The sequence below is a fragment of the Ranitomeya imitator genome, chromosome 6 (genome assembly GCF_032444005.1).
Source record: "Ranitomeya imitator isolate aRanImi1 chromosome 6, aRanImi1.pri, whole genome shotgun sequence".
Classification (NCBI taxonomy): domain Eukaryota; kingdom Metazoa; phylum Chordata; class Amphibia; order Anura; family Dendrobatidae; genus Ranitomeya; species Ranitomeya imitator.
In genome coordinates, this window is record NC_091287.1 from 419,665,360 (window position 1) to 419,692,765 (window position 27,406).

The 27,406-nt window shown below is 50.8% G+C and overlaps 1 protein-coding gene across 1 annotated transcript in view; it reads right to left on the reverse strand.

Annotated features, from left to right (window-relative positions):
* Positions 1–23,334, reverse strand: part of PRKDC (protein kinase, DNA-activated, catalytic subunit) — a 448,603-nt gene extending 425,269 nt beyond the window's left edge. The window contains exons 1-4 of the mRNA XM_069731310.1: positions 23,079–23,334; positions 16,848–16,924; positions 15,483–15,575; positions 11,673–11,747 (exon numbers count right to left, since the gene is read on the reverse strand). Of these exons, the coding sequence (XP_069587411.1) occupies positions 11,673–11,747; positions 15,483–15,575; positions 16,848–16,924; positions 23,079–23,286 (453 nt within the window). The 5' untranslated portion in view covers positions 23,287–23,334. The remainder of the gene's footprint in view (positions 1–11,672; positions 11,748–15,482; positions 15,576–16,847; positions 16,925–23,078) is intronic.
* Between the last annotated feature and the right edge of the window lie 4,072 nt (positions 23,335–27,406).

Sequence of the window (27,406 nt, forward strand, 5' to 3'; positions counted from 1 at the left end):
CAATTAAGGGAACACCCAGAGAGGATGCCGCTCTCACACAATAAGGCATAAGGAACACACAGGCCATTTTTGGAACGCTCATGAGTATACTGTGAGGTTGCATGGTTCCGTTTTTTATGTGGTCATGTGTACTATGCATTTACATCTTTTGAGGCATCAGTGACGTGCCGCTGGTTCATTGACTTGTACTAGTACCCGGTATACATTGGTTTCAGTAACGGGTTATGGCGTTTTTGTGCGCTTTGTAGCTATACTTGCTCAACAATAGGGGTCCATAAAGGCTAGACTCTCTGTCCATGGTGTTTTCCTGTGGTATCTTTATACGTGGACATGGTCCCCAATGACTATATGGGACACCACGTTTTCACAGGATTACTGAGAGCTACGCTTAGCATTTGCATCCCGTCTTTTGTGTATCATTAGCTACCTTTGTCTAAGTCTCCATTGACTATATGGTGACTATCAGTACAGTCAATTTTTAATTTAGTGTATGTCTACGTCTATTTTTTTCTCCCCATTCTGTGTTTTGGTTAAGGGCACTATTTATCACTGGTCCCTGGTTCCCTTTGTTTATTATTTGTAATAGTCTATTTTGTACATTTTAGTATTGAATAAAAGTTAAGTTTTATTAGTATCCAATCGCTATTGCTGCTCTATCACAACCAGTTTGCTGCGAGTTCCGCCTAGACGATATATGTAAGCCACGGCCGTGGCGTAGTCCGACTGTATGCGGACCGGCTGGCTGACAAGAAGAGTATGCCAGGGCAAGGAGCAAAGAAAATTGCCCTGATTTCCAGTAGATTGAGAGCGGCGTCAAGGGTGTTCCAGCGGCCCTGCGCTGTGTGACGAAGAAAAAAAAACAGCTCCCCAACTGAGGAGACTGGTGTCGGTGGTGATAACCTGCCACCGGAGAAGGAAGGACTTCCTTCATTGGACTGATGAAGGTGAAGGACTGCCTCACCTGGAGAGGTAGAAGCACGTGGACCATCCGAGGAGACGGTCCTCTTGTCTGAAGACGACCAGAGGGCCATGTAAATGGGCAAAAGGAACGGCTTCCATGGCGGCAATCCTTTTCCCTAAAACTCTCCTGCAAGACCGTAGGGAGAGAGGAGCTGGTCGCTTTAGAGTACAGGTCCCCTGGTAGAGGGATGAAAACCTCTCCTTTGGAGGGAAGACACGGGCTTGGATCGTGTCGAACCTTAAACCTAGAAACACCACGTGCTGTAAGGGTGAGGGAGAACCTCTCTCTGTTGATAATCCAGTCGAGATGGACCATAGAATCCAGAGAAAACTGAAGATTCTTGTCGCAGTCTCAGCGGGACGGTTCCTTAATCAGAAGATCGTCCAAGTAAGGAAATATGAGAATCCCCTTGGAGTGAAGGATGTTCATGATGCTGTCATGACGTGAATAGTCTGGGAGCAAAGGCCAGGTCGAAAGAGGGGAGGGGCGTGAACTGATAATGATCCTCCTGGATCGCAAACCTTAGGAGCCTCTGATGCTGAACAAACAAGAGAGAGAAGATATTCTCCCGGTTCCATGGAAGTGATTACCAAAAGTAGGGACTCGGTTCTGAAAGGCAGATCCGAACGTGACATTTTAATCACTTGAGGTCTAAAAACGGAAGTAACGGACCGTCTTTCTTCAGGACTATGAAAAGAATAGAGTTGAACCCCGAAAACCGTTGATTCCTGGGGACGGGTACGATCACTCCTGTGTGTTGGTAGGGAAAAGACAGCCTGAAGAACCTCTGGGGCCTGCGAAATATGTCTTGGCGGGCGAGACAGAGGGAAACGTCTTTCTGGAGGGGAAGAAAAGTCGATTTTTCTTGAGATTGAAGCAACCTTTTCCTATTAAAAGGACTTTAGGTTTGGACCGGGGAAGCGAGGTGCTTTTCCCGCCGGTGACATCCGTCCAGCTTGGATCTAAAAGGTCTAGGGCCTTGGCAGGCAAAGCCAGTGAGGCCAGAGAATACGGTGTATAGTAACGATGTTGCTGGAAACCATGGCGGATGAATTAGCCGCATCAAAAGGAAGCAGTCACAAGATATTTGCCGGCATGGGCAATCTGATCTGCCAGATCTGGCAGCTCATCAGAAGGAGCCTAGAATACCCTAACAGAGCATTCTTGCCCAGGCAGACATTGATTTTGACACCCAGGTGGAGGCAAATATGGGACAGAGAGAGGCACCAGCTGACTCAAAGACTGACTTCAAGGATTCAATCTGTCTATCCGTAGAATCCGTAAGAGATGCACTATTCAGTAGAGATAAGACTGTCTTGGAAGACAGGCGTGAATCCGGCGAATCCACATGAGGGAATTCTGCCCATTTATCAACAAGATCTGGGCTAAAGGGATAGAGAATGCATAGCTTCTTCCTTCCTGAGAAGCGCTTTTCAGGGTGTTCCCAGTATTTAGACATAATCATCACAAATCCCCTGTGATTAGGAAAATGCCGGGAAGGACATTTTACCCGTTTGCAGACAACAGAGTGCTCCTGAACAAGTGCCTCGTCCTCCCTTAGGTACAGAATTTTGGGCAAATTGCCAAGATGAGGCTATAGAACATCTCTTGCATCTTTTGGGTCTGGTCCGTATATGACTCAGACTGGGAATTCATATCCGATCCAACAACCACCTCCGAGAAGGGGGCATGGGAAGGAGCCCGCTTATTTTGCCTTGGACCCGATTTGTTACTGTGAAGGTTGCGGTCAAGTGCGTGCAAATCACCGTGAGAGGCGTTCGTAGCACTGGTGGCAGAAGACCGAGGAGGGAGCATGGGAAGGCGGCCACTTATGCTTTGTAGACGATTTGACACGGTGAAGGTCGCGGTTAGGTGCGTGCGAATCACCGTGAGAGACGTTTGTCGCACTGGTGGCAGAAAACAAATGTGGAAGTCGCTCCAGGACCTGGACCAGGGACTGTGAATCTTTTGTCAGGTCTGAGACCGACTGTGACATGGCAACAGCCCACTCCGGAGGGAGGGGGGGGGCTCTCATCCCGGGCGTTAGAGGGCTTCTGTGTAGACATGGTTGAGGGGCTGCAGGACAGCCAGAAGAAAACAAAAAAACTGGCCTGAATGCCACTTCCCTTTTACAGATGGAACAGGCGTAGTGGAATATAGGGACAGGAATGGGCCTCCCTGAGATAGGTCATGAGTGAGGGACTAGGGCACCTGCTGGGGATAGCTAAGCCCTTGTGAAGAGAGAAAATAACCAGTCTGGGCTGGTCCTACCTGCTAACAGAGATGGCGCTGAAACTGGTCAGGCTGCAGTGTCCCCCAGAACCAGTTTAGGTTAGTGATGGATACCTGCTGTGTCCTTTGAAGCTGGAAGTCGATAATGACAGACACTGCACGAGTCTTCACACGTCTTGCAGACAGAGACACACTAAAAGGGGGGCATCTCTCAGGTGACCGGGAGAGAGGGGTAGAGGGGTAAAGAAAACACACCCTCTCATTATGCCAAGAAAAACGCGCTCATCGAAAGGGGCAGGGCTAAGCGTGCGGCATGCCCTGATTGGTCGAGGGTCCGGTAAGGGGGCATGGCTAAGTGGAAGGTGACCGCTGATTGGCTGGGGTCCTGTAAGGGGGCGTGGCTACACAAGAGTCCGGGAGAAAGCCCAAAGCCGGGGGTTAAATTAATAGAGGACAGGGCATAATGCGAAGCCTTGGCACCCGCAATGACAGGACCGGAAAAAAAAATGCAATAACAAAGGTCCTAGTCCGAGCATGAAAATTGGCCACGTCTGACAGAATAAGCGAGCAGTGGCCCCTTTTATTGGCTATGCCGCCAGAGGAGTGCACAGGGCAGGGAGAGGAGATCCCATGAGAGGGGAGAAAGCACGCGATAAATATGTGCGCTTAAAGAGGGGGCGTGGCTCTGGTCAAGACAGAAGAAGGGGGATGAAGAAAAAAATAGGATTTTTTTTGTGTACTCAACGTAAAATCCTTTTTTCCAAGCCACTCATTGGAGGACAAAGGATCGTGGGTGCATGCTGCTGCCACTAGGAGGCTGACACTAAGTAAATACAAAAAGGGTTAGCTCTTCCTCTGCAGTATACACCGCCCACTGGCTCTGGATAATACCAGTTCGTAGCAAAGCAGTAGGAAATTAACAAGATTTAACCGTAGGAACAACATATCAGAGACTAAAACACTCATCATAGGCAACAAGCCAAACAGGGGTGGGTGCTGTGTCCCCCAATGAGTGGCTCGGAGAAAAGGATTTTACAGTGAGTACACAAAAATCCCTATTTCTCCATCACCACATTGGGGGACACAGGACCGTGGGACGTCCAAAAGCAGTCCCTGGGCGGGAAATAACAACCCAACAGTGTAAACTTATGGCACCTGCTGTCTACAGGTGCGCTATCGCTGCCTGCAGAATACGCCTACCCAGGCTTGCATCTGAAGATGCCGGAGTACGGACACTGTAATGCTTTGAAAAGGTGTGCAGGCTAGACCAGGTCGCAGCTTTGCAAACCTGCTCTGCAGACGATTGATTCCGAATGACCCAAGAAGCACCCACCGACCGAGTGGAGTGTGCCCTGAGACCCGCAGGGATAGGCTTGCCTCTGACGCGGTAAGCCTCTTGAATAGTCGACCAAATCCATCTGGTGATTGTCGACTTAGAAGCGGCCAGTCCCTTCCGGTGTCCTGCCAGGAGCACGAACAGAGCATCCGTCTGGCGAAAAGGTGCCGTTCTAGACACGTACTTCCTGAGAGCTCTGACAAGATCCAGGGAGTGAAGAGCCTTCTCCACGCGGTGTGTTGGAGCAAGACAAAATGACGGAAGTACGATATCCTCGTTGAGGTGGAAGGAAGACACCACCTTTGGGAGTAAAGTAGGGGACGGTCTGAGGACCACCTTGTCCCGGTGGAACGTAAGGAACGGCGTCCGACAGGAAAGTGCTGCCAACTCCGAGACTCGACTGATTGAGGTAACAGCGACGAGAAAGGCCACCTTCCATGAAAGGAGAGGTAGAGAGATGTCCTGCAACAGCTCTAAGGGAGATTCCTGCAGGACACCTAGGACCAGATTAAGGTTCCAAGCCTCTAGAGGCACTTTGTAGGGAGGCACCACGTGAGAGACTCCCTGAAAGAACGTTCTGACCTGAGGTTTGGAAGCAATTTTTCATTGAAGAAGGACTGACAAGGCCGAGACCTGCCCTTTAAGGGAACTCGGCGAAAGCCCCGAGTCCAGAACGGATTGGAGGAAATCCAGGATGGTAGGGATGTTGAAAACCATCAGAGGGCGACCTCTGCTTCTGCACCAAAGAAGATCCTTCAGGTCCGATGGTAGATGCGCGATGACACCGGCTTTTGGGCAAGGTGGAAACTACCTCACGGGAAAAACCTGCTTGAGTCAGAACCCAGGATTCAACGGCCAAGCCGTCAAACACAGGGCCCTTGAGTTCTGGTGGTAGATCGGGCTGTGAGAAAGTAGATCTGGACGATCTGGTAGGCGCCAAGGAACGTCTGCGATGAGTTGGACCAGCTCTGCATACCACGCCCAGCGTGGCCAATCCGGGGCGATGAGAATTACCGGGACACCCTCTGCCCTTATTTTCCTGATAACTCTGGGAAGCAGGGACAGGGGGGAAACAGGTAAAGAAGGCGAAACTGACTCCAAGGAAGGACTAGCGCGTCCGACCCGATTGCTCTGGGGTCCCGGGACGGGCCACAAACTGAGGTACCTTGGCAATGAACCAGGAAGCCATAAAGTCTACGTCCGGAGTACCCTAACGAAGGCAGATTTGTTGGAATATGTCCTGATGGAGAGACCACTCTCCTGAGGCAATACCTTACCGGCTGAGGAAATCCGTGGCCCAATTCTCCACTCCTGGAATGTGAACAGCTGATATGACCGAATGGTTGTTTTTGGCCCAGCGAAGGATGTGCTCTACCTCACGCATTGCAGCTCTGCTGCGGGTGCCCCCCTGATGATTTATATAAGCCACAACCGTGGCATTGTCCAACTGGATACGGATGGGGCGGCCTGCTAGGAGATGATGGAGCCGCTTTAGGAACAGCCGAATCGCACTTATCTCCAGGATATTGATTGGAAGGCCAAACTCGTGATGAGTCCAGGTTCCCTGGGCAGTGTGATGGCGAAAGACCGCTCCCCAGCCTAGGAGGCTGGCATCGGTAGTGACTACCAGCCAATGGACTGAGAGGAAGGACCTCCCTTGGAGAAGAGAGGATTGGAGCATCCACCATTGGAGTGTCTGCTTGACCTGAGGAGAGAGAGGATACAGTCGGTCGAGGGAATATGGACTCCCGTCCCATGTGTCCAGCAGAGCGTGCTGGAGGGGATGGAGGTGTAGTTGCGCAAATGGAATCGCCTCCATTGCGGCCAACATCTTCCCGAAAATCCTCATGCCAAAACGGATGGAACAGGGGGACGGCTGAAGAAGCTTGTCCTGAGGAAGAAGCACCAACCCTAGGGAGGTGTCCATGGTCATGCCCAGGAAGGAGATCCGTTGAGCTGGAACAGGAGATGACTTTTTTAAAATTGATCAACCAGCCCAGCCGAGAAAGAGTATCTAAGGAAATGCGGATGCGGACCTTTGACCAGTAGGTCGTCTAGGTAGGGAAGCACTACTAGACCCGGAGAATGCAGAATGGCCATGACCTCCGCCATAACCTTTGTGAAAACTCTGGGAGCGGTGGCGAGGCCGAAAGGCAAGGCCGTGAACTGAAAATGTTCCTGTCCGACGTCGAAGCGAAGAAACCTTTGGTGAGGTAGGAAGATTGGGATGTGGAGGTACGCATCCCGGATGTCGATGGATGGTAAGAATTCGCCTTGTTCCATCGAGGCAATGACGGAACGGAGGAACTCCATCCTGAAATGACAGACTTTTACAAATCTGTTCAAGAGCTTTAGGTCCAGGATGGGCCTGACTGTTCCATCCTTTTTGGGGACCATAAACAGATTTGAATAAAAACCGCGGAACCCTTCATCCTCTGGGACAGGGACAATCACTCCGTCTTGGTGGAGCGACACGATGGCCTGGGAAAAAAAACCCAAGCGCGCATTCCCGCTTCGGGAGGGCGAGAAGCAAAAAACCGGGTCGGAAGGGGGAAGGGAAAAAAAAAATAAATCGATTTTGTAACCGGAGGACACCAGATCCCTGACCCACTCGTCATGAACGACTGCGAGCCAGGCATGACGAAACAAAAGAAGGTGTCCGCCTACTTTGCTAGTGTCGTCCAGACAAGGTTGCGAGTCATTTAGAAGATGGTTGGGGTCTAGATCCCCTGGACCTAGGCTGTGTGGAGCGGCCCCTCCAGGAATGGTTGGGCCTGTATGACGTCTGAGGGCTTTGGTCTCTGCCGGCGCGGCGCCCCGAACCAGGGGAACTGGCCGAGGAATGCCATGCGCAAGTTCCACGAAAAAGCCGAAAACGAGCCTGCGGCTGTCGTCGGAACGGTTGTCTGAATCTCTGCTGGGGGAGGGAAATACTTTTTCCCCCTGTAGCGTCTGAAATCAGCTTGTCCAGCTTTTCACCAAATAGACGGCCACTGAGATATGGCAGAGATGTGAGGGACTTTTTAGATGCGGAGTCCGCTCGCCAGTTCCTCAAGCATAGCGCTCTCCTAATCGCCAAAGCGTTTGAAGCCGTAAGTGCAGAGCAGTTCGCCGCATCCAGGGAAGCGTTTACTAAGTAATCGCCAGCCAAGGAAATTTGATTTTCTAGCTCCGCTATGTCAGAAGGAAGATCACTATTCTGTAAGGCCTTATGCAGAGAGTCTGCCCAACAAGTCACGGCTTTGGCTACCCAGGTAGCCGCGAAGGAGGGAATAAGTGCCGAGCCTTTAGCCTCAAAAGCTGAACGGGCGAGACTGTCAACTAGGCGATCTGTGGGATCTTTGATAGTAGACCCGTCCGGCACGGATAGAAGGGTTTTAGAGGATAAACGTGAAACAGGAGGATCCACAGGAGGGGATTCAGTCCATTGTTTGTGAAGATCAGGAGAAAAAGGATATTTGGACTCCAGAGATCTCTGGCCTTGAAAGCGTTTGTCTGGACGCTCCCTGTGTCGCTGGACTATGTCCTGGAACTCCGGGTGATTGGCAAACACCCTACGAGTATGTTTGGTCCTTTTGAAGGACACCGAATTATCCATACTGGAGGTCACCGGTTCTTCATCAACCTGAAGGGACTGGTTGGCGGCCTCAATGAGACTATCTATACAGCTCTGAAAACCTGGCGACTCCAGGTTCAGAGTCCTGGTCGGAAGAGGTGCCTGGGGAGCGAGAGCGGGCAGCGGAGCTAACGGACACCGAGGCACCAGAGAGCCTGGGGGACGAGCTATGGACGCGCTTCCTAGATGGCCGCCTGTACTTAGAATGAGAGCGACCCCTGCAGGTTGAAGATTCCGCAGCCATAGGGGAAGTTTCCTGAATAGGCGGATTAGTGGTCCTGCTCCTGGTTGGATCCTGGAGGGACTCGATAGCTTTAGTCAAAGAAGCCATAGATTGCGAAAGTGACAAAGCCCCCTCAGGGGGACTGGTCACCGTGGGCTTGTTTGCGGCGGGGGGCTCCTGAGCACATTTAAAGTCACAAGCATTACAGAGCCGAGCAGCATGCCTGCTTGGTAGCGCAGCCTGACAGGAGGTGCAAGAAGTGAAGAACACCGTATGTGTTTTTGCAGACTTTTTGGAGGGTTTAGGCAGAGACATGTTGTACTGCTAACCTCCGTGCAGGGCTAATGTGCAGCTAAAAAAGCAGAGCACTCTGTGTGCAGGAGGAGGAGGGTCTGTGTTAGTGTGCAGCGCACCTACCCAGGTCCTGTGTCCTGTTGCAGTGCTGTGACGGGGCGAAGGTGCAGCCGACGTCCAGAAGGTTTCCTCGCATCAAAGATGGCCGCAGAGAGTATGTGGAGCGCTCCTCGCAGTGTGCGAGAAGAGCTATACCAGTGGGCGGGGCTTCGCGCGTGACGCGCGCTGTGGGCGTAGACACGGCCTAGCTGGAGCCGAAGTCGGGGACTAAATTAGCTGTGTCCGGCCGCAAGATGCGGCCGGGCGCGCGGTGCGCTCAGCAGCCCCCCCAACCCTGCCAGACTCACCGCTTATGGTCCTCTTCAGGCGAGGTATGAGGGGAGGTGCAGTCAACCTCAATCCGCCGCCCTCTTGATGAGGAGGTGGAGAGGGACTGGGGAGCTCCATGCAGCACTGCTGTTCTTCAGTGGTGGTGCAGAGGGAGGGCGGCCGGACTGTGCTCATGGAAGGTGGCATCTGTGTATCCTAAGGGTTCGCTCCTCTAGGATTTCACAAGGCTAGTTCACGGCCGAACATCCCACATCGCAGGAGAGGGTACGGGTAGTAAACTCGCCATGCTCGCCTGTTGAAGTTTTGGGGGAGATCGGCCGCAGTGTGCCCCCTACGGACACTAAGCAAGAACTGGTATTATCCAGAGCCAGTGGGTGGTGTATACTGCAGAGGAGGAGCTAACCCTTTTTGTATTTACTTAGTGTCAGCACACACCCACGGTCCTGTGTCCCCCAATGTGGCGAAGGAGAAATGGCCGCTGTCGTGCAGTGGCGCCATATTCAGTGCTGCGTCCAGTCGTTGGTACAGAGAAAGTGAGAGTGCTGGGCAGCGATATAACTGGCGGAGGGAATGCGCCATGTGAAAACAAAAGAGGTGCGGACGCCGCAGACCCGGTGTAGAGACGGAGCGCATAAGCGCAACATACTGCTGGTACCTGAGGGATGTCCGGCTCCACTTGCACATGAGGTGAGGATTGTCCAGGGGCCCTTGTGGAGAGGGTCGCTGTAGACGAAAATCCTTCTTCCCACACCGTAGATGGCATCAACCCATTCAGAAAAGGGGGGAGGTCACCGCTGGTGACCACAGTCTTCCTCTCAGCCTTCTCCGAGGAGAGGGGTGAGGAGGGAAATGGCCAGAAACAGTCCTGGAGCACCCTGAAGGTGACACGGGATATTGTCCTGCCTGCGGGCCTGAGAGTTGCGATGTGGGTGACACCACACTAGACACGTAGGACCCAGCAAATTTGAGACCGCCTTGTCGCTGGCTGCTGGGCATGCATGAATGGGCCAAATTATGAGCCAAGTGTCTAATTTTTTCCTAGTATCCAGCAGCAGTATTGCTATTCTTATTTCATATTGACATGCTTTAGCACTACAGAGTGCAACTTTTTTTTGGCTAATTTCTATAAATATACACGGATGTCAATCACTGACTAGGACCGCCCACTTCAGAATAAGCAGGGATTTCAACACAAAAAAATAAGTTATGCTGCAGGTAATACCCCCAAGTTGCAGATTTTCTGCTGCTGAAAAAACAACAACTCCCATTTATCTGAATGGGGTCGTTTCATATGAATGGGATGGTTGCAAACTTTCTAGGATAAAATCCACATGTGACAGAGGGTCTCTGTATGTAATTGGGTGGTCCTAATCATTGACTGACTGCCTTCCCTGTATAAGTATGCATTCATAGATGGCTGTCAGTCACTGAATCTTTTCCCAAAACCTTTAGGGTATGTTCACACGTTCAGGATTTCCATCCTTTTTTTTTCCTGACTGTTTTTTAAAAAACTGCAGCTCTTGGCAGAAAACGCAGGTCCTTTTTTTGGTCCTTTTTTGATGCGTTTTTTGATGCGTTTTTTTGATGCAGTTTTCTAGCCAGAGTCTGTGTGTTTTCTAGGAATTTTTTTAGGGTTAAAATGGCTGAAAATACCCTAACCCTACCCCTACCCCTAACCCTACCCCTAACCCTACCCCTAACCCTAACCTTAGTGAAAAAAAAAAAAAAAAAAAATTCTTTATTTTTTTTATTGTCCCTACCTATGGGGGTGACAAAGGGGGGGGGGGTGTCATTTACTATTTTTTTATTTTGATCACTGAGATAGGTTATATCTCAGTGATCAAAATGCACTTTGGAACGAATCTGCCGGCCGGCAGATTCGGCGGGCGCACTGCGCATGCGCCCGCCATTTTGCAAGATGGCGGCGCCCAGGGAGAAGACGGCCGGACGGACACCGGGACGCCGGGTGAGTATAAGGGGGGGAGATTAGGGCACGGGGGGGGCATCAGAGCACTGGGGGGGGGCATCGGAGCACTGGGGGGGGGCATCGGAGCACGGCGGGGCGGGATCGGAGCACGGGGGGGCAGCCACACTCCGCCCACGCACTTCCGCCCGCTCCCCGCACTTCCTGCTGCAGCGGTTCTGCACATCAAACCGCAGTAAAACCCGCAGATATATTTTTGATCTGCGGGTTTTACTGCGGTTTGGACCTCACAATGGAGGTCTATGGGTGCAGAACCGCTGCGGCTCCGGAAAAAGAATTGACATGCTCCTTCTTTTTTCCGGGAGCTATTCAGCGCGTCTTTTTTTTTACAATTTCCGGACCATGTGCACAGTGTGTCCTGTTTTCCATAGGGTACAGTGTACTGTACCCTGCATGGAAAACAGCTGCGGAACCGCAGCGGCAAAACCGCCGCGGTTCCGCGGTAAAAAACGCACTGTGTGAACATGGCCTTATATCAATCTGTACAGATGTCTGTAGGAGGCCAGATGGCAGAATATCTACTAGCAAAAGCAAAGAGAAAAAGGTTTTCCCCAATCCTCCACTGAGCCATGTTTGTACGCACAGTGTGACTTTTCGCCAGAGACTATTCCACCATGTAACAACGCTGATCGTTACCTTAATCAGAAGGTCTAGCGCGGCCACTTTGCACTTGGCATACTTTTCTTTCGTGTATACGATGACACATATTTTCTGTTGGGAAAAAATACATTAAGTTAGTTACAGGTTTCCTTTAATAGATCTATGAAATAAAATGCAACACATTATCAAATTCTTTTATAAGTTCCACCAATGCCCATCAGATTTATAATGTGGCTCATGAAATTTTGCCGAAGTGTTCACCAGTTTGACAGGAAAAATTACCAAGCAGGAGATATAAATGAAGAAAAAAAAATTGCTAACAGAGGCTGTGGTGCAGATGCAAAAAAAATAACTAATAACAGCATAATGAAAGGTTTGTATTTTTGATGGATTGCATTCTTGAGAATCTGAAGAGGTTGAACCTTATGGAGACATATAGTTCTACAACTGCAGCCCAATTCAGCATTAACATTCACTGGCAGAGAAAAAAAAAAGGTGTGAAAATAGAGACATTGCAATACAAAACATGGTTTAAAAAGTATAACTTTTATACAGCAATTAAGCTGAACATATATCAAACCGGGCTTTAAGGAAACCTTAGAGTTGGGTAATGTAAAAAATGGTTCATTCCTAAAGAGAATATCATGAAAAAGATCGTGGAGGTACATGTTATATACACCAAGGATTTAGCAAGATTAGTATTCTAAAGTATGTAGCAGGGCCAGCATGCAACGGTGCCCCCACCGTCACAGGGCCAGCATGCAACCGCATCCCCCGTCACAGGGCCAGCATGCAACCGCATCCCCCGTCACAGGGCCAGCATGCAACCGCATCCCCCGTCACAGGGCCAGCATGCAACCGCATCCCCCGTCACAGGGCCAGCATGCAACCGCATCCCCCGTCACAGGGCCAGCATGCAACCGCATCCCCCGTCACAGGGCCAGCATGCAACCGCATCCCCCGTCACAGGGCCAGCATGCAACCGCATCCCCCGTCACAGGGCCAGCATGCAACCGCATCCCCCGTCACAGGGCCAGCATGCAACCGCATCCCCCGTCACAGGGCCAGCATGCAACCGCGTCCCCCGTGTCACAGGGCCAGCATGAACGCATCCCCCATCACAGGGCCAGCATGCAACCGCGTCCCCCGCATCACAGGGCCAGCATGCAACCGCGTCCCCGGCGTCACAGGGCCAGCATGCAACCGCGTCACAAGGCCAGCATGCAACCGCGTCACAGGGCCAGCATGCAACCGCGTCACAGGGCCAGCATGCAACCGCGTCACAGGGCCAGCATGCAACAGCGTCCCCCACGTCACAGGGCCAGCATGCAACTGCATCCCCCATCACAGGCCCAGCACGCAACCGCATCCCCCCCCGTCACAGGGCCAGCATGCAACTGCATCCCCCCGTCACAGGGCCAGCTTGCAATCGCATCCCACGTCATAGGGCCAGCATGCAACGGTATCCGCCGCCGTAACAGGGTCAACATGCAACCGCATGCCCAGTCACAGGGCCAGCATGCAATAGTGTCTCTCCCGCCGTCACAGGGCCAGCATGCAATGGTGTCCCTCCCGCCTCACAGGGCCAGCATGCAACGGTATCCCCCGCCGTCACAGGGCCAGCATGCAACGGTATCCCCCGCCGTCACAGGGCCAGCATGCATCGGAGTCCCCCACCATCACAGGGCCAGCATGCAACGGTGTCCCCCGCCGTCACAGGGCCAGCATGCAACGGTGTCCCTCCCGCCGTCACAGGGCCAGCATGCAACGGTGTCCTTCCCGCCGTCACAGGGCAAGCAGGCAACCACATCCCCCGTTATAAGGCCAGTATGCATGCGCACCCCGTCACAGGGCCAGAAAGCATCTGCATCCCCCGTCACAGGGTCAGAATGCAACGGTATCCCCCGTCACAGGGTCAACATGCAACCACATCCCCCGTCAAAGGGCCAGCACACCATGGAACTCCCATAACACAGCCAGAAAGCTCCTTTGTCCCCTAAGAGACCAGCATGTCACAATGTACACCATAACACTACTAGCACCTCCTCATTACTCATTGGTGTGGACTATCACTTCAATCATCTATCTAATATGAAGCAGAAATAAATGCAGGGTATTTTCAGATGTATTAAAGGGAATCTCTCAACAGGTTTTTGCAATTTAATCTGAGAGTAGCATAATCGAGGAGCCGAGAGCCTACAGTGATGTGTTACTTAAGGTACCGTCACACTCAGCAACTTTCCAACAATCACAACCAGCGATACGACCTGGCCGTGATCGTTGGAAAATCCTTGTGTGGTCGCTGGAGAGGTGTCACACAGACAGCTCTCCAGCGACCAACGATGCCGAAGTCCCCGGGTAACCAGGGTAAACATCGGGTTACTAAGTGCAGGGCCGCGCTTAGTAACCCGATGTTTACCCCAGCTACATTTGTAAATGTAAAAAAAAAAAACACATACTTACCTTCCGGTGCCTGTCACGTCCCCGGCGTCCGCTTCCCTGCACTCCTCCTGCATCCTGTGTAAGCGCCGGCCGTAAAGCAAAGCGGTGACGTCACCGATGTGCTCTGCTTTACAGCCGGCCGGCGCTGACACAGGATGCAGGAGGAGTGCAGGGAAGCGGACGCCGGGGACGTGACAGGCACCGGAAGGTAAGTATGTGTTTTGTTTTTTTTACATTTACAATGGTAGCCGGGGTAAACATCGGGTTACTAAGCGCGGCCCTGCGCTTAGTAACCCGATATTTACCCTGGTTACCAGTGAACACATCGCTGGATCGGCGTCACACACGCCGATTCAGCGATATCTGCGGGTGATCCAGCGAGGAAATAAAGTTCTGGCCTTCTAGCTCCGACCAGCGATGTCACAGCAGGATCCTGATCGCTGCTGCGTGTCAAACACAACGATATCGCTATCCAGGACGCTGCAACGTCACGGATCGCTATCGTTATCATTGTAATGTTGTTCAGTGTGAAGGTACCTTTACTAAGTTGTATACCATAGTTTCAATGCAATCGCTTTTATCAGCAGGAGATTATCACTAGAGGACTAGGGCTCACGTGCAGGCCAGTCAGGCTAATCTGTGTAACCCTGCCCCCATCACTGATTGGCAGTTTGCACACAATGCAGTGTACACAGGAAGCTGCCAGTCAGGGGTGTGAGTGAGGGCATACACAACTCAGAAGTCTTAAGGTACCGTCACACTCAGCGACGCTGCAGCGATATAGACAATGAGCCGATCGCTGCAGCGTCGCTGTTTAGGTCGCTAGGAGACGTCAAACACGGCAACAGCTGAACGATGCAGGAGCGATCCAGTGACGTACTTATCGTTCTCGCCGGTTGTTAGCTCCATGAAGAAACATTGCTGGCATCATTGCTTTTGCTGTCAAACATGACGAATCACGCTGACCTGACGACCAAATAAAGTTCTGGACTTCTAGCTACGACCAGCGATGTCACAGCGGGATCCAGATCGCTGCTGCGTGTCAAACACAACGAGATCGCTATCCAGGACGCTGCAACGTCACGGATCGTTGTCATTCTCATTGGAAAGTTGCTCAGTGTGAAGGTACCTTTAGCTCTGCTACATCTACATCAGACAAAATAAGGATTCTATCAACACTGCAACAAGCAGTCCAGTAAGTGACACATCGCTGCAATCAGGGTCCCTGAATCTATATTATGCAGCTATGAGATTCCATAGCTGAAGACAGATTCCCTTTAAATAAAGAAAATTATGCGCCCACCATGTACCCTTATTCTTAGCACTCTAACATTAATGAGGTGATAAAATAAAGTGTGAAATTTAACACAGTTCCTTAGAAAGTTATAAGACTTAAGACCTTACCTTAATTTCTAAAGCATATGGCTGTGATTGTTGGCCTATCTTCTCGAGGAAGACGCACAGGAACTTTAATGCTTCTTCTCGACAGTCTCGATACTATAGTTGAAAGGAAATTACATTAGATAACAAGGGCCCATGTTCAGCTGTAAAATCCTGCAATAGGGTCAGAAGACCCGGGACCACAGGAGCAGACATCATTGGTGCAGCCACACAGGGACCCAAAAAGAAGGGGGCCACCTCCATCTCCAAAGTAGGTGAAATTGTGCACTATGATGAGCTCCTGCACTGCAAAGGGCCCATATTCTGTTCATGCACAGGGGCCCCTTCTGTCCGTGTCCGCCACTGCGCAGCCAGACTGTGAATCACAAACCATTTCACACGGATGTAGCGTAATACAGAGTTCTATGTCGATCACACTGAATCGGGCAACTCTCACCCACCACCACCAAAAAATACAAGCTCTAGGTAATAGGTATTGTTCATGATGCATCTCCTGGCAACGCCCAGGCAGGATCTATGCAGCGATCAGCCAATGGTCCCTGCTCACTTTCTTGTAAGCACGGTCTATGTAACATCCTGACAGTATTCATATGGAGATCAGTGACTTCACTTTTGCTTATTAAAGGGAACCGGTCACCAGTTTTGTCATAACAACTAAAACGATCACGTTATTCAGTGCCTGTGCTGCATTCTATAAATGCATATATAACCTCCCGACTTCCCCTGTATACCTTCCAAAAACCTTTTTTAAAGTTCTCCCGCGCTCTATGATTATCCAGTCGGGTCTGATGGGCATGGTTTCGGGCCTCTCCATCCCTACCCCGGCTGTTCATCATCCTCCTTTAACCGATGTGGATGATGCCTTGTGTCATCCACATTGCTGGACGAAATTTTGCGCCTGCGCACAGAAATCGCACTATGCATTGCCCTACTGCGGGCAGAGCACAAAACATAAGTGTGTATGTGGCAAAGCATAGTGCACAGGTGTGAGACGTGATTTATGTGCACAGGGGCAGGATTTTGTCTGGCAATGTGAATGGATCTTCAGCGCCAATTAAAGTAGGAGGACGGCGAGCAGCAGCCGGGGAGGAGGGATGGAGGCCTGAAAACTCTCCCAACAGACCGAACCGACCCGATTACTATAGAGTGGGAAAACTTCAAAAGGTTTGTGGAGGGGTATACAGGGGGTTAAATAAGCATTTATGGAATGCAACACAGGCACTGAATTGGGAAGTTGTTAACTACAAAACTGGTAACAGGATCCCTTTAATGTACAACTTAGGCACATTTTGCTTTAACTCCTCACCTCCTTAAAAAGATGGTTCTCTTTAAGTGGAAAGTGACAATGGCTTATTTTACACGACTTACTTCTTCCATGGTAAGGGACTTGTGGATAAACACCAGCAGGCCATATTCTTTAGAGAAGACCAAGGATGTGTTCAAAGCTAAAAAAGAAACAAAAGTGTTTACAAGTGGCTACAACTAAAGGAGACTGTAAAATAGTCCATCCTGTAGTTAGAAGAGAAATTATTGATCACAGTTTGTTGTGGAACTTTCACCAACAGCACAATAAAAGGTCAGCGATTGGGGTTTCTACAAAATCCACCCTCGTGCGGTGTCCCCTGTGGGCAAATACTGCTGCAGATTTTATGCACACATTGCCCTATACATTACAAAGGGTGAAATATGTGCCGACATCTGCAGCGGAAATTCACAGTCAATTTCAGGTCAACTTTTCTGCAGCACTGGACGAAGCATTAGGCAGGATGCATTTACAGGACACGATTATTGTGAACAAGTAATCCTGGGAAAGCTCGACAATCGCACAGCCCGAACAGGCGGCTGATCACCAGACGAACGACCAAAAGCTGATGTGTTATGTTATGGAGCAGGAGGAGCCGATCAGATTAAGGCCACGTTCACACGTTCCGATTTGTGAGCAAAGCTTGCAGCCACAGAATCCTGACAGTGTGCAGACCTCTCACACCAGTAATACCAGGAAATCCTGACAGTGTGCAGACCTCTAACACCAGTAATACCAGGAAATCCTGACAATGTGCAGACCTCTCACACCAGTAATACCAGGAAATCCTGACAGTGTGCAGCCCTCTCACACCAGTAACATAGTTAGTAACATAGTAAGGCCGAAAAAAGACATTTGTCCATCCAGTTCAGCCTATATTCCATCATAATAAATCCCCAGATCTACGTCCTTCTACAGAACCTAATTGTATGATACAATATTGTTCTGCTCCAGGAAGACATCCAGGCCTCTCTTGAACCCCTCGACTGAGTTCGCCATCTAAGTAATACCAGGAAATCCTGACAGTGTGCAGACCGCTCACACCAGTAATACCAGGAAATCCTGACAGCGTGCAGACCGCTCACACCAGTAATACCAGGAAATCCTGACAGTGTGCAGCCCGCTCACACCAGTAATACCAGGAAATCCTGACAGTGTGCAGCCCTCTCACACCAGTAATACCAGGAAATCCTGACAGTGTGCAGCCCTCTCACACCAGTAATACCAGGACATCCTGACAGTGTGCAGCCCTCTCACACCAGTAATACCAGGAAATCCTGACAGTGTGCAGCCCTCTCACCCACCAGTGATACCAGGAAATCCTGACAGTGTGCAGACCTCTCACACCAGTAATACCAGGAAATCCTGACAGTGTGCAGCCCTCTCACATGAGTAATACCAGGAAATCCTGACAGTGTGCAGCCCTCTCACATGAGTAACACCAGGAAATCCTGACAGTGTGCAGCCCTCTCACATGAGTAATACCAGGAAATCCTGACAGTGCAGACCTCTCACACGAGTAATACCAGGAAATCCTGACAGTGCAGACCTCTCACACCAGTATTACCAGGAAACCCTGACAATGTGCAGACCTCTCATACCAGTAATACCAGGAAATCCTGACAGTGCAGACCTCTCACACCAGTATAATACCAGGAAATCCTGACAGTGTGCAGACCTCTCACACCAGCAATACCAGGAAATCCTGACAGTGTGCAGCCCTCTCACACCAGTAATACCAGGAAATCCTGACAGTGTGCAGCCCTCTCACACCAGTAATACCAGGAAATCCTGACAGTGTGCAGCCCTCTCACACCAGTAATACCAGGAAATCCTGACAGTGTGCAGCCCTCTCACACCAGTAATACCAGGAAATCCTGACAATGTGCAGACATCTCATACCAGTAATACCAGGAAATCCTGACAGTGCAGACCTCTCACACCAGTAATACCAGGAAAGCCTGACAGTGCAGACCTCTCACACCAGTATTACCAGGAAAGCCTGACAGTGCAGACCTCTCACACCAGTATTACCAGGAAAGCCTGACAGTGCAGACCTCTCACACCAGTATTACCAGGAAATCCTGACAATGTGCAGACCTCTCATACCAGTAATACCAGGAAAGCCTGACAGTGCAGACCTCTCACACCAGTATAATACCAGGAAATCCTGACAGTGTGCAGACCTCTCACACCAGTAATACCAGGAAATCCTGACAGTGTGCAGCCCTCTCACACCAGTAATACCAGGAAATCCTGACAGTGTGCAGACCTCTCACACCAGTAATACCAGGAAATCCTGACAGTGTGCAGCCCTCTCACCCACCAGTGATACCAGGAAATCCTGACAGTGCAGACCTCTCACACGAGTAATACCAGGAAATCCTGACAGTGTGCAGACCTCTCACACCAGTAATACCAGGAAATCCTGACAGTGTGCAGCCCTCTCACACCAGTAATACCAGGAAATCCTGACAGTGTGCAGACCTCTCACACCAGTAATACCAGGAAATCCTGACAGTGCAGACCTCTCACACGAGTAATACCAGGAAATCCTGACAGTGCAGACCTCTCACACGAGTAATACCAGGAAATCCTGACAGTGTGCAGCCCTCTCACATGAGTAATACCAGGAAATCCTGACAGTGCAGACCTCTCACACCAGTAATACCAGGAAATCCTGACAGTGCAGACCTCTCACACGAGTAATACCAGGAAATCCTGACAGTGTGCAGCCCTCTCACATGAGTAATACCAGGAAATCCTGACAGTGCAGACCTCTCACACCAGTAATACCAGGAAATCCTGACAGTGTGCAGCCCTCTCACATGAGTAATACCAGGAAATCCTGACAGTGCAGACCTCTCACACGAGTAATACCAGGAAATCCTGACAGTGCAGACCTCTCACACCAGTATTACCAGGAAATCCTGACAATGTGCAGACCTCTCATACCAGTAATACCAGGAAATCCTGACAGTGCAGACCTCTCACACCAGTATTACCAGGAAAGCCTGACAGTGCAGACCTCTCACACCAGTATTACCAGGAAATCCTGACAATGTGCAGACCTCTCATACCAGTGATACCAGGAAATCCTGACAGTGTGCAGCCCTCTCACACCAGTAATACCAGGAAATCCTGACAGTGTGCAGACCTCTCACACCAGTAATACCAGGAAATCCTGACAGTGTGCAGCCCTCTCACACGAGTAATACCAGGAAATCCTGACAGTGCAGACCTCTCACACCAGTATAATACCAGGAAATCCTGACAGTGTGCAGACCTCTCACACCAGTAATACCAGGAAATCCTGACAGTGTGCAGACCTCTCACACCAGTAATACCAGGAAATCTTGACAAAGAAGGAAAGGTATCCAGCAACAGATCCATCGGTGAATAATTATTTAAAAACAAAAATCTTTAATGTATAATGTGGTTAAAATTATGGTATAAAACCATTAGTTTAGAAAAAAGGCAAGTAACTCGGGAAACTCATGGCCTTACGTTTCAAACTGACTGGTGCATAATCATAGTTCAGAGTGTTGCACTAAGATTAAGAACCAGTAGGATTGAAACGCGTAAGGCCATGAGTTTCCTGGGTTACTTGCCTTTTTTAATAATAATAATCTTTATTTTTATATAGCGCTAACACATTCTGCAGCGCTTTACAGTTTGCACACATTATCATCGCTGTCCCCATTGGGCTCACAATCTAAATTCCCTATCAGTATGTGTTTGGAATGTGGGAGGAAACCCACACAAACACAGGGAGAACTTTTTTCTAAAATAATGGCTTTATACCATAATATTAACCATTTTATACATTAAAGAGTTTTGTTTTTTAAATAATTATTCACCATGGATCTGTTGCTGGATACCTTTCCTTCTTTGCTGCTAACACAAACTTTTTTCCGTGTACGGCCATTGGATTCTACTATGGCGAGTTGGATTTTTTCTAAGTTTTTTTTTTCATGGTTGTCAGGAAATGACAGTGTGCAAACCGCTCACACTGACAAATCCCTGTAGTATTGATGTCTTGTTTTCAGGAGAGATCACAAAGCTATGGGTCAGAGCCGCTAGCAATCCGCTGATTGATGGAGCACAATTATTGGCACAGCTCTGTACATCATTGGTAGGTTTTCACCACATCATAGGGAGCCGGCAGCACCTTCCACAGCCAGACATTACATATTGTGGCAGATTAGCTGCTCCGGGCCCCTCACAGTAGACTGATCGGGGGTGTCAGTTGTTGGACCCCACCAATCTGGTATTGACAAGCTTTTCTAGGGCCGAATTCAGACATCTGCATTCACAGTCTGAGTACAGATCGGCCATGGATCTCCTGCCCCAAACCTGACAGAATCACATAAGCCTCTGAGGCTGACAGCCAGGAGACCAGCAGCGGGCAGCCTGAGCATCGCAATCCAACCTAGGACACCTACATTTGACCTTAGGTTCTAGTAAAACCCCTTTAAATATAATGCACCAAGAACGCGGAGTATATGGTCTATGGGACTGGAGGGAGCCGAGCACAGCCATGCGGTCGCTCCCAGCACCAGCACAGCCATGCGGTCGCTCCCGGCCCCAGCACAGCCATGCGGTCGCTCCCGGCCCCAGCACAGCCATGCGGTCGCTCCCGGCCCCAGCACAGCCATGCGGTCGCTCCCGGCACCAGCACAGCCATGCGGTCGCTCCCGGCACCAGCACAGCCATGCGGTCGCTCCCGGCATCAGCACAGCCATGCGGTCGCTCCCGGCCCCAGCACAGCCATGCGGTCGCTCCCGGCCCCAGCACAGCAATGCGGTCGCTCCCGGCACCAGCACAGCCATGCGGTCGCTCCCGGCCCCAGCACAGCCATGCGGTCGCTCCCGGCCCCAGCACAGCCATGCGGTCGCTCCCGGCATCAGCACAGCCATGCGGTCGCTCCCGGCACCAGCACAGCCATGCGGTCGCTCCCGGCCCCAGCACAGCCATGCGGTCGCTCCCGGCCCCAGCACAGCCATGCGGTCGCTCCCGGCCCCAGCACAGCCATGCGGTCGCTCCCGGCACCAGCACAGCCATGCGGTCGCTCCCGGCCCCAGCACAGCCATGCGGTCGCTCCCGGCCCCAGCACAGCCATGCGGTCGCTCCCGGCACCAGCACAGCCATGCGGTCGCTCCCGGCACCAGCACAGCCATGCGGTCGCTCCCGGCACCAGCACAGCCATGCGGTCGCTCCCGGCCCCAGCACAGCCATGCGGTCGCTCCCGGCACCAGCACAGCCATGCGGTCGCTCCCGGCCCCAGCACAGCCATGCGGTCGCTCCCGGCACCAGCACAGCCATGCGGTCGCTCCCGGCCCCAGCACAGCCATGCGGTCGCTCCCGGCCCCAGCACAGCCATGCGGTCGCTCCCGGCACCAGCACAGCCACCTCTGACACATTTTTTGGGATTGGGGGGTCCCAGTGATCAGTAAGTTGTGGGTTCGGCTGCATTACTGCCTTAGGCTACTTTCACACTAGCGTTTTTTTTAATCCGTCACAATGCGTCGTTTTGCAGAAAAAACGCATTCTGCAAAAGTGCTTGCTGGATGCGTTTTTTCCCTATAGACTTGTATTGACGACGCATTTGCGACGGATTGCCACACTTCGCATCCGTCTTGCGATGGATGCGTTGTGCTTTGGCGGACCGTCGGGAGCAAAAAACACTACATGTAACGTTTTTTCTCCTGACGGACCGCTTTTACCGACCGCACATGCGCGGCCGGAACTCCGCCCCCACCTCCCCGCACCTTACAATGGGGCAGCGGATGCGCCGGAAAAATGCATCCGCTGCACCCATTGTGCAATGCAGCAAACGCTAACGTCGGAATCTCTCCCCGACGCATTGCGACGGGGAGATTCCGACGTTAGTGTGAAAGAAGCCTTAGGCTGCCGTCACACTATCAGTATTTGGTCAGTATTTTACATCAGTATTTGTAGCCAAAACCAGGAGTGGGTGATAAATGCAGAAGTGGTGCATATGTTTCTATTATACTTTTCCTCTAATTGTTCCACTCCTGGTTTTGGCTACAAATACTGATATAAAATACTGACCAAATACTGATAGTGTGACGGCAGCCTTATAGAGACCGGCCATTATGGAGCTACAGCTGCACTTTGTGGGAGAAGAACCTCAGTGATTAGAAGATATGAACTCTACCAGTACTCAGGCCGTTGAGGAACTACAACTCCCATCATGACCTGCACTCAGGATGGACACGTGGGAGTTGTAGTGTCACGACAGACGATGCGCCCTCCCCCGGTCCTGCACGCACCCAGCTCGCTGCTGCCCGGCGCGGAGATCACACACTCCTCTCCCAGGCTCCGTAGGAGGCTCAGCGCCGCCGCACAACCCCCGGGATCCCCGGAGCCGAGCAGGCGGTGTAATTCGTGAAGACTGGCATGAATTCCACTCGCAGACTCAAGGATGGCGGCATCTCCTCCACCACCATCATCAGAAGGACCGGCACCGCACGACGACATGTCAGCACGGCGGAGACTACTGACCGGGGAGGCGGGAAAGCAGCGCTAAAAGCAAACACCCGTCACACACGGGGCCGCCAGGGGGCGCGGTGTCCGCACTACCAGCCAATGCCAGTACTGCACACAGCCCTGTCATCAGGAAGTGAAACTATCCTCCTCTGTATTGTGCGACATGTCGGGACAGGCCGGCTATTGTGCAGTGTACAGATTATATACTGTGTGACGTGTCGGGACAGGCCGGCTGTTGTGCAGTGTACAGATTATATACTGTGTGACATGTCGGGACAGGCCGGCTATTGTGCAGTGTACAGATTATATACTGTGCGACGTGTCAGGACAGGCCGGCTGTTGTGCAGTGTACAGATTATATACTGTGCGACATGTCGGGACAGGCCGGCTATTGTGCAGTGTAGATTATATACTGTGCGACGTGTCAGGACAGGCCGGCTATTGTGCAGTGTACAGATTATATACTGTGCGACATGTCGGGACAGGCCGGCTATTGTGCAGTGTACAGATTATATACTGTGTGACGTGTCGTGACAGGCCGGCTATTGGCAGTGTACAGATTATATATTGTGTGACATGTCGGGACAGGCCGGCTATTGTGCAGTGTACAGATTATATACTGTGTGACGTGTCGTGACAGGCCGGCTATTGGCAGTGTACAGATTATATACTGTGTGACATGTCGGGACAGGCCGGCTATTGTGCAGTGTACAGATTATATACTGTGTGACATGTTGGGACAGGCCTACTATTGTGCAGTGTACAGATTATAATATACTGTGTGACGTGTCGGGACAGGCCGGCTATTGTGCAGTGTAGATTATATACTGTGCGACATGTCGGGACAGGCCGGCTATTGTGCAGTGTACAGATTATATACTGTGCGACATGTCGGGACAGGCCGGCTATTGTGCAGTGTACAGATTATATACTGTGTGACATGTCGGGACAGGCCGGCTATTGTGCAGTGTACAGATTATATACTGTGTGACATGTCGGGACAGGCCGGCTATTGTGCAGTGTAGATTATATACTGTGCGACATGTCGGGACAGGCCGGCTATTGTGCAGTGTACAGATTATATACTGTGCGACATGTCGGGACAGGCCGGCTATTGTGCAGTGTACAGATTATATACTGTGTGACATGTCGGGACAGGCCGACTATTGTGCAGTGTAGATTATATACTGTGCGACATGTCGGGACAGGCCGGCTATTGTGCAGTGTACAGATTATATACTGTGCGACATGTCGGGACAGGCCGGCTATTGTGCAGTGTACAGATTATATACTGTGTGACATGTCGGGACAGGCCGACTATTGTGCAGTGTACAGATTATATACTGTGTGACATGTCGGGACAGGCCGGCTATTGTGCAGTGTAGATTATATACTGTGCGACATGTCGGGACAGGCCGGCTATTGTGCAGTGTACAGATTATATACTGTGTGACATGTCGGGACAGGCCGGCTATTGTGCAGTGTAGATTATATACTGTGCGACATGTCGGGACAGGCCGGCTATTGTCCGGTTTACAGATTATATACTGTGTGACATGTCGGGACAGGCCGACTATTGTGCAGTGTACAGATTATATACTGTGTGACATGTCGGGACAGGCCGGCTATTGTGCAGTGTAGATTATATACTGTGCGACATGTCGGGACAGGCCGGCTATTGTCCGGTTTACAGATTATATACTGTGTGACATGTCGGGACAGGCCGACTATTGTGCAGTGTACAGATTATATACTGTGTGACATGTCGGGACAGGCCGGCTATTGTGCAGTGTACAGATTATATACTGTGCGACGTGTCAGGACAGGCCGGCTGTTGTGCAGTGTACAGATTATATACTGTGCGACATGTCGGGACAGGCCGGCTATTGTGCAGTGTAGATTATATACTGTGCGACGTGTCAGGACAGGCCGGCTATTGTGCAGTGTACAGATTATATACTGTGCGACATGTCGGGACAGGCCGGCTATTGTGCAGTGTACAGATTATATACTGTGTGACGTGTCGTGACAGGCCGGCTATTGGCAGTGTACAGATTATATATTGTGTGACATGTCGGGACAGGCCGGCTATTGTGCAGTGTACAGATTATATACTGTGTGACGTGTCGTGACAGGCCGGCTATTGGCAGTGTACAGATTATATACTGTGTGACATGTCGGGACAGGCCGGCTATTGTGCAGTGTACAGATTATATACTGTGTGACATGTTGGGACAGGCCTACTATTGTGCAGTGTACAGATTATAATATACTGTGTGACGTGTCGGGACAGGCCGGCTATTGTGCAGTGTAGATTATATACTGTGCGACATGTCGGGACAGGCCGGCTATTGTGCAGTGTACAGATTATATACTGTGCGACATGTCGGGACAGGCCGGCTATTGTGCAGTGTACAGATTATATACTGTGTGACATGTCGGGACAGGCCGGCTATTGTGCAGTGTACAGATTATATACTGTGTGACATGTCGGGACAGGCCGGCTATTGTGCAGTGTAGATTATATACTGTGCGACATGTCGGGACAGGCCGGCTATTGTGCAGTGTACAGATTATATACTGTGCGACATGTCGGGACAGGCCGGCTATTGTGCAGTGTACAGATTATATACTGTGTGACATGTCGGGACAGGCCGACTATTGTGCAGTGTACAGATTATATACTGTGTGACATGTCGGGACAGGCCGGCTATTGTGCAGTGTAGATTATATACTGTGCGACATGTCGGGACAGGCCGGCTATTGTGCAGTGTACAGATTATATACTGTGTGACATGTCGGGACAGGCCGGCTATTGTGCAGTGTAGATTATATACTGTGCGACATGTCGGGACAGGCCGGCTATTGTCCGGTTTACAGATTATATACTGTGTGACATGTCGGGACAGGCCGACTATTGTGCAGTGTACAGATTATATACTGTGTGACATGTCGGGACAGGCCGGCTATTGTGCAGTGTAGATTATATACTGTGCGACATGTCGGGACAGGCCGGCTATTGTCCGGTTTACAGATTATATACTGTGTGACATGTCGGGACAGGCCGACTATTGTGCAGTGTACAGATTATATACTGTGTGACATGTCGGGACAGGCCGGCTATTGTGCAGTGTACAGATTATATACTGTGCGACGTGTCAGGACAGGCCGGCTGTTGTGCAGTGTACAGATTATATACTGTGCGACATGTCGGGACAGGCCGGCTATTGTGCAGTGTAGATTATATACTGTGCGACGTGTCAGGACAGGCCGGCTATTGTGCAGTGTACAGATTATATACTGTGTGACATGTCGGGACAGGCCGGCTATTGTGCAGTGTACAGATTATATACTGTGTGACGTGTCGTGACAGGCCGGCTATTGGCAGTGTACAGATTATATACTGTGTGACATGTCGGGACAGGCCGGCTATTGTGCAGTGTACAGATTATATACTGTGTGACATGTTGGGACAGGCCTACTATTGTGCAGTGTACAGATTATAATATACTGTGTGACGTGTCGGGACAGGCCGGCTATTGTGCAGTGTAGATTATATACTGTGCGACATGTCGGGACAGGCCGGCTATTGTGCAGTGTACAGATTATATACTGTGCGACATGTCGGGACAGGCCGGCTATTGTGCAGTGTACAGATTATATACTGTGTGACATGTCGGGACAGGCCGACTATTGTGCAGTGTACAGATTATATACTGTGTGACATGTCGGGACAGGCCGGCTATTGTGCAGTGTAGATTATATACTGTGCGACATGTCGGGACAGGCCGGCTATTGTGCAGTGTACAGATTATATACTGTGTGACATGTCGGGACAGGCCGGCTATTGTGCAGTGTAGATTATATACTGTGTGACATGTCGGGACAGGCCGGCTATTGTGCAGTGTAGATTATATACTGTGTGACATGTCAGGACAGGCCGGCTATTGTGCAGTGTACAGATTATATACTGTGTGACATGTCGGGGCAGGCTGACTATTGTGCAGTGTACAGATTATATACTGTGTGACATGTCGTGACAGGCCGGCTATTGTGCAGTGTACTGATTATATACTGTGTGACATGTCGTGACAGGCCGGCTATTGTGCAG